The 14201-nt window shown below is 37.1% G+C and overlaps 1 protein-coding gene across 1 annotated transcript in view; it reads left to right on the plus strand.

The window, feature by feature from the left end:
* Nucleotides 1-14201, plus strand: part of slc9a7 (solute carrier family 9 member 7) — a 226174-nt gene that overhangs the window by 113362 nt on the left and 98611 nt on the right. Inside the window, 2 exon segments of the mRNA XM_051927093.1 lie at nt 8266-8342; nt 14084-14196. Of these exon segments, the coding sequence (XP_051783053.1) occupies nt 8266-8342; nt 14084-14196 (190 nt within the window).

The raw sequence follows: 14201 nt of genomic DNA on the forward strand, positions 1-14201 counted from the left end.
CGCTTTGCAGCGGCGAAGTACTGCTTTAAAATTTTTATTAAGAAGAAAAGTAAACCTTTTTAAATCGAGGGAAAATGTATCAATAATTATTTGTTAAGGATCTCTTTGTATAGCACGTTGTCAGTTCACCCCTCTGCTTGTAATATGACCAAGCTGTGTGGTAGCTTACTGTTGAGCATGCAACGTACAGTTTGCTATGTGAAAATCAGTCTTGCCTCAAATCAATGCCAACCTTTTGTAGGGTCTCTCCTGAGACTTATTAATTGTCATTGCGAAGCAGAGCCTTAGTGGAAATTGGAGGCGTTTGAATTGAAATGGGAGATCAGAGGGTATAACGGGGATGCGAGGAATAAAAACTCTCTCCCCTGAGCCACCGCCAGTAAACATAGTTGTCTCAATGACGTTCTTTTGCAGACACGTGACCTGAAGTCTCGTGCCGTCACAAAGTTTCAGTGGCTGTACGCAAATCCACAATCGGTTTCATATTGTTTTCGTACCTTACCAATTGTGTAATGTGTTTTTTGAACAGGTTTGATTCATCGAAGTGATCACTCCTGCTGCGTTCAGTCACTTCACGTGAGCCACTGTCTTGTGTAATGTTGCGATGTCCATACCTCGTGTCTTCTCATTAAACTTGTATCTCGCGAATATGGCATTGCAAACGGCAGCGGGTCAGTTCACGTGCTTACATGGGAGGCGTGATGACGCAATATATTTTGATATATATCAAAATACCCGCGCTTCGCAGCGGTGAAGTACTGCTTTAAAAATTTTATTAAGAAGAAAAGTAAACCTTTTTAAACTGAAGAAAATGAACCGGTTGTAATATGACCAAGCTGTGTGCTGAGTTTACTCTTGAGCATGAAATCTAACATGGTTTGTGCCCTTCAGAATGAAAACAGTTTGCATTTACCTCTTTAATAAAAGGCGAGCTTTTAAGCCTGAGAAATCACCCCGTAAATGCACACGTTTAATTGCACATGTGTTAATATGTATACTTACACAGTATTAAAAGACACTCAAAAATTAACGTCATTTACCTTCGTTCCCGCGTTTGACTCGTGCTGTAAATCTCTTGCTTGTTTTTAGTTTTTAGATTATGTAGGAGGCGTGATGACGCAATACGTGACTCCGCCTCCTCCATTTGAGTATATGGACAAAAAACAGGTTCCAGTTATGACCATTACGCGTAGAATTTCGAAATGAAACCTGCCTAATTTTTGTAAGTAAGCAGTAAGGAATGAGCCTGCCAAATTTCAGCCTTCTACCTACACGGGAAGTTGGAGAATTAGTGATGAGTCAGTCAGTCAGTCAGTCAGTGAGTCAGTGAGGGCTTTGCCTTTTATTAGTATTGATTTTATGCTTATAGTTTAATGATTACAGTGGGGCAAAAAAGTATTTAGTCAGCCACCAATTGTGCAAGTTCTCCCACTTAAAAAGATGAGAGAGGCCTGTAATTTTCATCATAGGTATACCTCAACTATGAGAGACAAAATGAGAAAACAAAAATTCAGAAAATCACATTGTCTGATTTTAAAGAATTTATTTGTAAATTATGGTGGAAAATAAGTATTTGGTAACCTACAAACAAGCAAGATTTCTGGCTCTCACAGACCTGTAACTTCTTCTGTAAGAGGATCCTCTGTCCTCCACTCGTTACCTGTATTAATGGCACCTGTTTGAGGTTGTGGACAGGTGTCTTTTATATTGATAACGAATTCAAACAGTCACACTCCAAACTCCACTATGGCCAAGACCAAAGAGCTGTCAAAGGACACCAGAAACAAAATTGTAGACTTGCACCAGGCTGGGAAGAGTGAATCTGCAATTGGTAAGCAGCTTGGTGTGAAGAAATCAACTGTGGAAGCAATTATTAGAAAATGGAAGACATACAAGACCACTGATAATCTCCCTCGATCTGGGGCTCCACGCAAGATCTCACCCTGTGGGGTCAAAATGATCACAAGAATGGTGAGCAAAAATCCCAGAACCACACGGGAGGACCTAGTAAATGACCTGCAGAGAGCTGGGACCAAAGTAACAAAGGCTACCATCAGTAACACACTACGCCGCCAGGGACTCAAATCCTGCAGTGCCAGACGTGTCCCCCTGCTTAAGCCAGTACATGTGCAGGCCTGTCTGAAGTTTGCTAGAGGTCATTTGGATGATCCAGAAGAGGATTGGGAGAATGTCATATGGTCAGATGAAACCGTGAGTTGCAGCCAAAGAACACCATACCTACTGTAAAGCATGGGGGTGGAAACATCATGCTTTGGGGCTGTTTTTCTGAAAAGGGACCAGGACGACTGATCCGTGTAAAGGAAAGAATGAATGGGGCCATGTATCATCAGATTTTGAGTGAAAACCTCCTTCCATCAGCAAGGGCATTGAAGATGAAACATGGCTGGGTCTTTTAGCATGACAATGATCCCAAACACACCTTACGAAGCCACTCCTTCGTTACCTGGGCAAAGCATTTCAAGGTCCTGGAGTGGCCTAGCCGGTCTCCAGATCTCAACCCCATAGAAAATCTTTGGAGGGAGTTGAAAGTCCATGTTGCCCAGCGACAGCCCCAAAACATCACTGCTCTAGAGGAGATCTGCATGGAGGAATGGGCCAAAATACCAGCAACAGTGTGTGAAAACCTTGTGAACACTTACAGAAAACGTTTGACCTCTGTCATTGCCAACAAAGGGTATATAACAAAGTATTGAGATGAACTTTTGTTATTGACCAAATACTTTTTTTCCCACCATAATTTGCAAATAAATTCTTCAAAAATCAGACAATGAGATTTTCTGGATTTTTTTTTTCTCATTTTGTGTCTCATAGTTGAGGTATACCTATGATGAAAATTAGAGGCCTCCCTCATCTTTTTAAGTGGGAGAACTTGCACAAATGGTGGCTGACTAAATACTGTTTTGCCCCACTGTATATATAATCCGTTTGTTAGTGATTATATTTTAGGCATATAGTATTTAGACTATATTGGCAATAGATATCTCTACTTTTTAATCCTAAAACACCGCTGCATGGGGGCTTGTTTTGCTTTGGACATGCTCTGTCTCTAGGTATGTCAGAGGACCGAGACTTTGTTAAGTGGGGTCCAGCCTCACGTGGGGAGGCAAAATGGGGGTGTGTGGGGATAAGGGGGGGTGAGAAAGAGAGCAGGCTATATCTAATCTATCCTTTTAATCGTTTATAATTATAACTACCAATGTAACAATAGGCTGCATGGCAATAACTCTTGGGGAAATAGGAAATTAAGGTTAAAGCTGTCTCGCTTCCAGTTAAGACTATAAAATGACATCAAAAACTCAGAATCAATATCTCCATGATGGGACAGTTAACTTTGTGAGCTGGAATGTTAAAGGCCTGAATCACGAATTAAAGAGAAAGTACTCTCTCACCTAACAGGTGTAAATGCTAAAATAGTATTTTTACAGGAGACCCACTTACTAAGCAAGGATCAGTTCCATCTGCAAAAGGACTGGATCTGGCCAAATGTTCCATTCTAGCTTTACAAAGAAAACTAGAGGTGTGGGAATTCTCATACATAGAACAGTCTCATTTGTAGCATCAGATGTAGTATCTCATCCGGAAGGGAGATAGGTGATGGTCATGGGCAACTTATTTCACTGTAAAATGATTTTGATAAATGTTTATGCACCTAATGTCGATGATAAGGAATTCATACAAAACTTATTTGCATCCATCCCCAATGTGAACACTCAAAAAATTATAATGGCTGGGGACTTTAATTGTGTTTAGATAGGACTCCTGTCACAGGGGGGATGACATCTAACACTGCAAAGATAATTACACAGTTTGTAACTGACCACAACGTATCAGACCCCTGGAGGTTTCTAAACCCTAACTCAATAACATATTCCTTCTACTCACCAGTACATCACTGCTACTCAAGAATAGATGATTTCTTTATAGATAATAATTTCTTGCCTACGATTAAATCTTGCAAGTACGATGCTATTGTTATTTTTGACCATGCACCTCTGATCTTGGAGCTAAAGTCACTATGCCCCACACACTCACCTCGTAGATGGCGTCTTAACCTGCTTCTATTAGCAGACAAGAACTGTACAGAATTTATATCCAAACAAACCCGTTTCTTCCTAGAGACAAATACATCCTCAGAGGTTTCTGCAGGAATACTCTGGGGGAAACTCTAAAGGCCTTCTTAAGAGGAGAGATTATTTCATATCTTTCCCACAGGAATAAATTAGAAACCAAGAAAGTCTCAGAACTAAAAAGTGAAATTACTAGAATAGATGAAGAACATGCCAGGCAACCAAGCGAGGCTCTACATAGAAAAAGGCAGGCTCTGCATTCAGAACTCAACCTCTTGACAACTAAAGAAACTGAACAACTAATTTATAAATCCAGACATCATTACTATGAACACGGAGAGAAAGCTAATAAGCTTTCAGCTCAACAAATCCACAAGCAAGAAGTTCGCAATGCAATCCCAGTAATCAGCAACACGAACAGAGATGAAATCATTGACCATAAAAATATAATGCACACATTTAGAGACTACTATAAATCCTGATATTCTACTGAGTTTAAAGAAGACAACACACAATCTAATGCATTTCTGGATACATTACAGTTACCACAAATAGATACTTTTAGTGCGGAGGAACTGGATAAACCTCTGGCACTATCAGAATTACTAGATGCTATAAAGTCACTTCAAGGCAGGAAAGCAGTAGGCCCTGATGGCTACCCTGCAGAATTTTATAAGAAATTCTCCGCTCAGCTAGCTCCCCTCCTATTAGCAACATTTACAGAAGCTAGAGACAATCAAATTCTACCTCAAACTTTTTGCCAAGTATTAATCACCGTCTTTCGTAAACAAAATAAGGACTTATTACAATGTGCATCATACAGACCAGTTTCACTTCTGAATAATGATGAATAACTGGATTTATCAAGGGTCAACACTTATCCTCAAATCTTTGATGCCTGTTTAATGTAATATATTCACCAACAAAGTCAAACACCCCAGAAGTATTATTTATCATTGGATGCAGAAAAAGCATTTGACATGATTGCATGGAAATACCTTTTCACTACATTAGAGAAATTTGGGTTTGGCCCAAACATTTGTGCATGGATCAAACTACTGTATACCAATCCAGAAGCTTCAGTTTGTATTAACAACATTTGTTCAGACTACTTTAAACTAGAACGTGGTACCAGACAAGGATGCCCCTTGTCACCACTGCTATTTGCAATTGCCATTGAACCACTGGCGGTTCACTGTTGAAATGCTGATCAGATAAATGGGACTATCAGAGAAGGATTGGAACAGAAAATTTCTCTATATGCAGATGATATGGTACTGTATATATCAGACCCACAAAATTCTGTGCCTGCAGTCTTAACAGCACTTACAGAATTTCAAAAGATCTCTGGTCTCAGAATTAATCTGAATAAAAGTGTACTCTTTCAGTGAATTCTCAAGCATATAATATTAGATTGGACACCTTCCCTTTTATCATTGCAGATCAGTTCAGATACTTAGGGGTAAACATCACAAGTAAACACAAAGCTCTTTATCAACAAAATTTTGCCGTATGTATGGAAAAAAATTAACGACTTGCATAGATGGTCAACCCTTCATCTCACTCTAGCTGGAAGAATTAACGTTGTTAAGATGAATATTCTTCCTAAGCTTCTTTTTTTATTTCAAAACATTCTAATATACATCAATAAATCATTTTTTAAGCAATTAGATTCAACAATAACCTCATTTATTTGGAACTCGAAACATCCACGTATCCAAAGAGCAACCCTACAAAGACCTAAGGCAGAAGGTGGCATGGCTCTACCTAACTTTCAGTTTTATTACTGGGCAGCAGACATACAAGCTGTAAAAACCTGGACACAAATAGATGAACATACACAGGCCTGGTCCGCAATAGAAGTAAAATCCTGCAGTACTTGTTTATATTCCCTGCTTTGTGCCCCAATAAATGCAAGGTGTCGGCAATATACTAATAACCCAATTGTGCTTTACTCACTCAGAATATTGAACCAATGTAGAATGCATTTTAAGATGGAGAAGCTTTTATCTGTGGCACCACTGCAAGAGAACCACCTCTTTCAACCCTCGCAAACATATGCAGTTTTTAATATCTGGAAAAAATTTGGGATTAAAATGCTAAGAGATCTTTATATAGACGATATCTTTGCATCCTACAATTACATTCCAAATTTAACTTTCCAGCTACACATTTCTTTCACTATCTTAAAATTAGGAACTTTGTTAAACAGAACCTGCCTGATTTTTCCTCATCTTGCACCCTCGTCCATGCTGGAAAAAATACTGCTCAATTTCAAGGTCTTAGACACCATCTCTGCAATATATAAAATTTATTTTACAGTCCCTCCCTTTCAAAGATCCAAGAGGACAATGGGAAAAATATCTCTTAATCAATATATCAGTAAAGGAGTGGAAAATAGCAATGCAGAGACTTCACTTGAGCTCCATATGCGCAAAGCATATAACTCCGTTATATATCGAGCACATCTGTCTTGCCTAAAATGTTTCCAGGGCAAGATCCAACCTGCCAAACGCTGCAATCAAGTCCCAGCCTCACTGGGTCACATGTTTTGGGCCTGCGCCAAATTAACATCATTTTGAGCCAAAATTTTTAAGTGCCTTTCAGACAGCCTTGGTATCACAATCCCTCCTAACCCATTAACAGCTGTGTTTGGTGTTCTTCCTGATGGGTTTAAAATGGAGAAGGACAAACAAACTGTGATTACATTCACTACACTTTTGGCACGCACACTTATTTTGCTAAACTGGAAGAATCCTAACTCTCCTCTTTTAAGTCAGTGGGAAACCGATGTTTTATACTATTTGAAATTGGGAAAAAATCAAATATTCAGTTAGAGGATCTGTACAGAATTTTTTTAAAACGTGGCAGGATATAATTAATAAAATTTTAGAATAAGCTCTTAAAGCGCAGAGGAAGCAAATATCTTTGCATTTCTTTTTCCTCTCCATTCATCTCTACTGGTCTATTAAACTCATCAGTTTAGGTATGTTTACAAGCCTGAAGTTTTACCCCGTTGGCCATGCTCTTTCTCAGGGGTGGGGGTCGACTTGTTTTTCAATCCTATTTTTTTGTAAAAATTGATTGATTTGTATGAATGATTATAATAAAATTAATAAAAAAAAAATTAAAAAAATGTGCACATCTAAGATGTCCCGATCTCCTGTCCCAGCTACAGTGTGTGCAAGGCATGAAAAAGCCCTAGACAGGATTCCAGTCAGCAGGGTTCACTCCCATGCAAACCTACACTTACACTTGGCATGGTACTAGATAACCTAACCTGAACATATTTGAGGGTGTGGGGGGAAAAAGCACATTTACACTGGGAGAACATGTAAACTGCACAAGGACAATGACTGGGAGCAAGATTCAAAGACATAATGCTAGATCCGTAAGGTTGGAGTACTACTCACTTTGCCATTGTTTTCTCATTATGAGTATTCTGTCTTTTACAAATATTTCATGAAGCTTTGAGGCTGCTAAATGGTTGCCATGGGCTTCTTTTTAGCATCTGTTGAGGGTCTGAGCATTATATGACACAGTGTATCTTTTTACATTGGCATCTTCTTGCAATTCTGGTAAAGTTATCCTCTAGTCCATTATTGTTTTTCATCTGTAATCCTTTCTTTGGCAGAATTAGTGTGTTAAGTGTGGGTTTTATTTAATATTTATGATGGTGAGCTTTCATAGCACAACACAGCCTGTATATGGAATTAAAAGGCTGTATTGTACTGTAAGTAATAATTAAACTACTGCTAATACATTTTTGTACAACTTGAAGTTAGAGTGAGAAAGTATAGCTTTTCTCCTAGTATGAAATATAATTGGCCAAAGGTTTCAAAATTTTACCAAGTATTAATATTTTTATTTAATCCTGTTTTACTATGAAAAGTAATCTGTTCTCTGAATAGTACAAAACTGTACAGTACAGACAAAATGGTGTTGTTATAACTAAGCAGTGAATAGCTGAATGTGGGTGAAAAATGTGTAAAGATGCACCACAACTTTGCTTATTATGGGTACAAGTTGAAACAGAAAGCCACCGGCATCTGCCCTTGGTAATCTGGAATTTCTCCTCATTACTCTGGTTTACCCTTTTCTTTTTAGATCCACAAATCTCTTCATTGAAGTCCTATTACCGTAACTTTTCTTTTGATCACTTGATGTTTTCTTACAGCGGCATTTCTTTCGAAACCTGGGATCCATTTTAGCATATGCCTTCCTTGGAACAGCTGTATCCTGCTTTGTCATTGGGTGAGTAAAATTGTATTGTACCTTCTTTTTTTTATTTTAAATTTTACTATCACTCTTTTATGTTAAGTTTTTTTGTGTAGACACTAGGCCTAGGTAAAAATATTGATTTTTCCAAATAATCATTTTTCGTTTAAACAATTTGATATTGATTCTTTAAGTCTCAAGATTGATCTTGTGAGTCTCTAGCCTGCTTGGTTACTATTTGTAGATTTTTTACTTATCTTTGTTTTTGGCGTCTGATCCGGTAGATGTTGCTAATGTGCTTATTAAGAGTTTCTATGTAAAAAGCACTTTACTACCTTGAATAAAGTAGTGTGTCCTCCTCAACTGAAATTAGTACCTACACTTAAATCAGATGTGTGGACTTACCACAGATTCAAACAGTGTGTTGGTAAAGAACAACTGGATAAAAGAAAAGCCATATGTAAGCTGTGCAACTCAGAAGTTAAGTATTGTTATTTCTCAAATTTGTTGCGTTATCATTTATCCCAACGTCGCCCACAAACGTAATCATCCAAACAAGTAGAGCCTAAACAATCTACAATGGAGACGGCATTTAGGTCCAAGCTTCCATTTTAATTTGCCTTGCAATCTTGCAACAGCTGGACATCCAGAGCAGCAGACTACTATGTGACAGTCACATGTCACTAAATTAAAAATGTTTAGGCGCCTGTAGTGGATGTGTTGCAGATAAGAGTGCTGCATGCTAGTCACACCGGGAGCAGCCTGAATGTTGAGCTAGCTAGCTGCTGTTCCAAAAACCTTTTTGGCCTTTCCAATGTGCTGTTCCATCACGGGGCCGAATCCATCCTAAGTTTGTGTTGGCAAGTCCAATAAACATTGCTTCTCTTTAAGCACGTGGCTAGCTGTACTGCTACGGTGGAAAATGTTTGCAACGTGCTTCACCCAGCTGAGCATGTGCATGGTTATTGGAATTTTGCAAAGTAGCTGTACCACACAGATATTAGGGGCATTTTCAGTCATGATTGCTGGTTCTATGTCTTTTATGTATAAGCTCTGGATCCTACTTTTAAAACGCTTGCTTTTTGTCTGTGGCGGAACAGTGACTACACATTTTTTGAGACTTCTTAATGTGACTGCTACACATGAGCAACTGAACATATGTGTATCTTGTAGAATTATAGAAAGTGTGACGGGAACAAAAGCACAAGAGAGCAGATTAAGGGTTGGGGATCTGTCCCTGTATACTATAGGATGCTCGGGCAATGAAAATAGCACTGAACTATCGGTTGATTGCACAAGACAAATGAACAGTTGACAGAGGGAGTTTTTTGGGGAATGTAACCGGAAGGATTACAGAGACAGAGGAAATGAGGATAATGTAAGCAGAGTGGGACAGAGGTGATGTCATCAACGGGGACAGAGGTGAGGACATCGGCGAGGGACCGGAAAAGAAGTCATCATGGAGGGACGGTAAATTTAGATGGACAGAAGTCGGAAGTGTAGTCATTTCTTGTTGTTGGGAGCTCGTCTTCAGAAAATTAATTTAGGATCTTCTGATTTTCTGCTATGGAAGAGAGAAAGACATTAATATGCTGTCCCGTACTCCCATCCCGTGTCTGCCACCTAATCGTGCATGTGTGACAAAAAACACCAGTCTTCCCGCTGCATCTTTAATTTTGACTAATACAAGATTTTAAAATGTTCCATTGGGGAATAAATCTGGATAACAGTTTAGTTTAAGGGTGTCTACATAGAGATTCATAACACACAAATAAGTAACTAAACAACATACATTTATTTATTTATTTATTAAAAAGAACAATAATATTTTGTTACAAATTTTGCAAATACTGATGTTAATTGTTTTACTAATCAAGTGTTGCTTCTTAAATGTCATTCCATGCTTGTGCATATGTTATGAAGTCACTGTGTAGACACCCTCCAAATTGTTACTGTAATTTGTCACATTATATTAATTTTCTTTATACATGGTTAAATAATCTTTAAAAAAGCCAGCACTTCAAATATATCAGTGCACACTAATTCAATGAAGATAAAATATCTATAAAATATCTATATCAAATCGAATCAGGACATTAGTCAACACTCAAATTTTTATAACATTTTTGATTTTCTTGCTCTACCAAAACCATCTATTAGTCCACTGCTGAGCAGAAGTGGCCCACTTTTAACATCTTTAAGACTTGAGCAATTATGAGAAATTAATGAAATAACTATGTAAGTTGTACCTATTGCTGCCTTAAACAGATTTCCAATTTTTTCTTTTCCATTTTTGGTGAGTCTGGTATTTTTCAGGTTGTCAGGATAGCTACAGTATGTCTTAAATTTGTAAACATTATTTGTCTTACCAAATTTATGTTGTATACAAGCAATTATAGTACCCAATGAATAAAAAAAGTTAGGCATTTAGTATTTTGATTTATGTTCACCCATTTATCCAGTTATTCAACTTAACGATACAGTAATCCATTTTTAGTGTAATGAGGGATGACACTTATTCAGGCAGTATTGCAATACAATTAAACTTATTTTTTTATTGTGCTGTTCACTGAGTGCAGTTAGAGTGCTGTGAATAAATTTTCTGGTAAAATACAAGTATAGATTATACCAATTACTAAACACCAAATTAATTCATATAAAGATACAGATTTCTTAAAACATCCAGAAACAAAGTAGAAACTAACATAAATGAAACCAACAATATATGTCTGTTACTTAATTGATAAACTATGGCTAGTTGACAAGGAGGAAATTACAATTGTATCAGAGAAAGTCAAAGACAAAGTCGGTCACCGTCACAGTCCTGGAGACCTCAGCCAACTAACCACCTACCCACTCCTGATCATCCTATAGTGGAGTCTGTTCCAGGCCGTCCAAACTGATGAAAGAATCTTTCCATCTGATGATTCCAATGTCCCTTTATCCGAGATGACTTCTATATATACAGTAGAGCAGGGGCAGCAAGTGCCACATCAAGATACTGAGAAGAAAACGAAATAGAGGAGGGTCAATAATGGTTTACAAATATTGTATTGCTTATATATCTGTACAAATGACTAACAGTCAGAGATGCAATAGTCAAACAAAGGTGCAGTATTCACTGCTACACATGAAACTCAAACTACAACATTCACCGTCGCCTTCACAATTTATTGTCGCCCATCAATAATAATATGTATGTGACAAACAGACATAATACTTTAATAAATTGTGTTTATTAAATATTTTTTGAACAAGACCTTGAGTGCTCATCCCTTTGTCTTTCAGTGGAACAGCACTCAACCACTTTATGCTAGCCAGTGCAATGATTTATGTTTTTAATAAAACTGACTAATTACACTTGTTCCATCTTTTTGATAGAGTACTTGGCTCTTTGTTCATTGCAATAATTTTGAGAGTGACACAATAGTTGTCAACTTTGCCTCACTGCCTCAGGCCGTCATGACCCAGTCATTGCCACTCTAAATTTTACACATTGTCTCTGTGTTTATGTTGTTTTATCTGGGGACTTTAATTTCTTCCCACACCCCGAAGATGATCTTGTTGGATGCTTCTAAATTTGTCCATTGACCCAGAATAACTAGACATTATGCCCCATCGATAGGTTGATGCCAGATATACGAAAACATCAGCTAACAGATAAATAATGGAATGTAATTAATAAACAGTTTCTTCCTGTTTTTCATGGTAATTAAAGCTGGCTATGGAAACTGTTTGGTCTGTGGCAGTGTCTTGTGCATTTCTGAGTGGTATTAAGTTCTATACGATGCAGTTGTTACACCCTGATTAATGTTAACTAACTTTTGTTTAGCTAAAGGCTTTCTTTTTTTGAGTCAGCATTCTCATCTGTCTTGTAACAGTGACCTTTGAGTTTAATTATAATGCTGAAGTGTTGATTTTATTTAGTAGCTTGCCAATTGCATCATCAAATTGCACCATTTTCTTAAGAACATTGCACTAACACTATATTTTTGTGCTACCTTCATTTCTTTTTACTTTGAATAGTACACATTAGATACCATCACTTGCATCCACAAGATTAAATAACAAAACAACAAGCAATCATTTAGGCCTTTTTCTATGTGACCTTTGTCCATAAGTCTGTGTATACAGTATGTTAGTAGACAAACAAGTGAGATTTGTAAAGGATGTTTGTGGAATTTCATTGTTGTGCCTACCTAAAGGTTAGCAATTTGCAAAAATGTATGTGATATATATGGAGCCTTACATCTAAATCTTACAGGGGATGGTGAAAGCAAACTAACCTACAGTACCATTAAACATAAAACTGTGAGTCGCTGATGTTGAAGAGCCCATACATATTGGCAGTAGTAAGGACATGCAAAAAAGCAGCATCCATAACAGGCATAAAACATTTTTGAGGAGTTCACAGAGTTACAAGGAAAATGCACATTGGTAGCTATCATCCCTGTACAGAGGCTATAAATGACTTGTTTTGATTAAGTCACTACATTTCAGAATGCATGTGCTATCTCTGTCTTTAATGAAGCACCAGAGTTGTTTTCAGCCCTCTAATAAAGGAGAATTTCTGTATTTCTAAAAGAGTAACTATATTTTTTTTGAGACTGAGTAGGTTAACTTTGAGCTTTGTACATTTTTCTCATTGTTTGATTGCTACTTATTCATACACCTATAGTACATAAACGAAACACATTGACATTTAAATGGCTTCATTTAAAAAGGCTTTTATCTGCCTCTTTTTTTTTTTTTTTTTTTAAATATATAACTAATTTGTTTTCTTGCTACCATTTTGGACTTGGTAATCGGTATTTCTTCTTCTTCTTAATGTTTGTGTTGCTTTTATAGTAGTCTAGTTCAGAGGAGAAGAACTCTTCCAAGAAATGAATGAGAAAGTAGAAAGAAAACATCAACATGATTGTACACTTTTTAGTCATTTTTTTGTATTTGTCTGTAGCGGGTGTGTGTACTGTCATGTGTCTTGATTTACAAATATTTACTTTTAGAGTTAGAAATGTGGCCACATGAACCTAACCTTCATTGTTACCTTTCTTTCACCTTAATGCCCTGCACCCAAGCAGTTAAGATAAAAATGTTTAAAAACAGTATCTTAAAATTTCCTCTTTGTCAATAACTTTATTATGGTTAGACTATAAACTCAAATTACTGAATAAAACAGGGTAGGATTGAATTTACTTTTGAAAAGTTGCCATGAGGGTAAACAAGATGAAAGGTTAAAAACCACTGATGTGTTTAGTATATACTGTACATGGAATATTTAGGTAAAAAATAAACTATTGTGCCCTACATGTGCAGAGTCCTTTTTTTCTCAAAATACATTCATATTTTGAGGGGGAAAAAAAGTTTGTTTGTTTTTTTTTTTTTTTTACCTAATGGAGCTAAAGCTTTGGTCTCCTTTTTCACAGGACTTTCAGCTATTTAGCCAGGTAGGCAGATAAACAGTACAAACTCATTAAATGAAAAGCAAGGACTTGGCAAAGTATGCTAATAATCTTAGTGTCAGGGAAGACACAGAGCATAGTTTACTGTCAACTCCAAAAACTGATTTTGGCAATTCCAAAAATTGCAATTCCTGTATGCATGTGATATATGATTTGAAATGGGCAACAAATGTGTGAAATCCACAAAAAAGTGTTGATTTCTTTTTGTGGATTGTGCCACAAGAAAGAGGATGCATATGTTAGTAATAAATATATTTATCTTTTTGTTATTTAATAAACCTATCTAACATTCGCCCATTCTCCTGTTTCTTGCAGCAACCTTATGTATGGTGTGGTGAAGTTAATGCAAGTAGCAGGGCAGCTGATGGATAAGTTTTATTATACAGACTGTCTCTTCTTTGGTGCAATCATATCTGCCACTGATCCAGGTACC

Source organism: Erpetoichthys calabaricus, chromosome 4 (genome assembly GCF_900747795.2).
Source record: "Erpetoichthys calabaricus chromosome 4, fErpCal1.3, whole genome shotgun sequence".
Classification (NCBI taxonomy): Eukaryota; Metazoa; Chordata; class Cladistia; order Polypteriformes; family Polypteridae; genus Erpetoichthys; species Erpetoichthys calabaricus.